The 1,743-nt window shown below is 31.9% G+C and overlaps 1 protein-coding gene across 1 annotated transcript; it reads right to left on the bottom strand.

The window, feature by feature from the left end:
- Positions 1-239: 239 nt before the first annotated feature.
- On the bottom strand, positions 240-542 carry A1O9_10597 (uncharacterized protein; the record flags this gene model as incomplete). The annotated part of the gene is made up of 2 exons (XM_013400285.1): positions 240-447; positions 472-542. Coding segments are annotated over 2 exons (186 nt in total), but the record flags the coding sequence as incomplete, so codon positions are not given.
- Between the last annotated feature and the right edge of the window lie 1,201 nt (positions 543-1,743).

Below are 1,743 nucleotides of genomic sequence, written 5' to 3'. Positions count from 1 at the left end.
CCGGATAAGCTAGTCGCTACGAATATTAATACTCGGAAGAGGCGATATTTTAGGCCCTAGAACTTAGGATATATTATTATAAAGGCTATTAATATCCCGAAAACTCTAATCTATTAAACGCGGAAAGAAGAATATTAGACTTAAGTACTAGGTCTAAAATAAGGAGAAAATAAAACTACGTAAATAGATAGAGATTAACTAACTAGAGACTAGTAGATATTACGTAATAAAGGTTTATACTAGAAAAATATATATATTCCTAAGGTAAGGTCGCCTAGTATAAATATTACTATACCTAGTATATCTAGTCGTAGGTAGAAATATTCTACGTATTAGGAGTAGTTTATTAAGGTATAGTACGTCGCCGATAACGATAGGTACGTAACCGTCGTAAATATAAAGATAGAGAAAGTAATAAAATCGGCGCTAGTAACCCTAGAGTATATACTAGTAAGATCCTACTAGATATACTACTCGCCTAGTAGGAAGAAAACGGCCGGGATAAGGTAAGAATAGATATTAATAGACTCGTTATAGATATACGACTAACTATAGAACGAAGCGTAAGTCGAGCCTAAGATAGGCCGATAGCTATAGAGAATCTATTTACGTTAGTACTATTCCGGTAGCTCATCGAACGAGAGAAGAACTAGGCGCCCTATAGTGTCGCTAATAGATTCTACTTCCCGCCTTTTTTACGGGCTTAGCGGCCGGGAAAGAACTCGAAGACGAAGTACGAATAATATTTACTATTATACCTAGGACGCCGGTACGTATAGTATAAATAATTATAAACTAATTAGTATAAATACCTTTATTTCTAAGATATATATTAAAGTTTTAGCTAGTATATAAACGAAGGGCTATATTACTTTATAGTCTCCGTTTAATAATAGTAATAGGTTATAAGTACTATATATAGATATAAATATTATTAATATAAATAGTAACGTAATAGTTACGTATATATACGGTATTTACTATACCTAGTAAGAAATTTTCTCCTCGACTTCCTATTCTAGGCCGATATTATCGAATCTAGGCGAAGATTATATGAGAATATATCTCTTTTATTAAAGTAAATACGCTCTATACTACTTAATTATAAATTTATATATAGGGAGAATAACTCCTCTTAAGTATTAGGAGACGGTTAATAAGTTAGTCTTTAAATATAGACGATAGCCGTTTACTTAACTAGTCGAAATCGTTTAAATAATAAATATATACCTATAATATATAAAAGAGGCCGGTAAACTAAATACCGAAATTAATACTAACTATAGCGATTAAAGATAAAGCGGAGGTAGTAATTCTAAAGGATATAGCGAGACCTCTAGTTAATACTCCCTTCGCTATCCTAGCCTAATACGTAAGTAGATTAGCCTAGTATCTAGTTAGTATACTTACTCTATTAAGGTTTACTAGAAGCTATTACGGGTAGAGCTAATACTATAAGTACTTATTATCTCTTATAGGTAGATATATACCTACACCGATTATATTCGTTCCGAATATTAGATTTAAAGTATAAAAAGGCTAAAACTAGGGGCCGTATTAACGATATTTATAGAAGGTCCCTCTAGAAACTAAATAATAATTTACCTAGAGAACTAAGTCGATCTATTCTAAAAGAACTACGACTAAAAGGATACTTAGACCGTTAAGTCTACGACGCTTAACTAAAGCTACTTTAGGTCTATCTAGAATCTAAGTTAACCCTATAGCGCCTATAATCTATAT

This window comes from Exophiala aquamarina (assembly GCF_000709125.1).
Source record: "Exophiala aquamarina CBS 119918 chromosome Unknown aczIA-supercont1.14, whole genome shotgun sequence".
Classification (NCBI taxonomy): Eukaryota; Fungi; Ascomycota; class Eurotiomycetes; order Chaetothyriales; family Herpotrichiellaceae; genus Exophiala; species Exophiala aquamarina.
The sequence above is the reverse complement of the archived record's forward strand: the minus strand, read 5'-3'. Positions and strand labels throughout refer to the sequence as shown.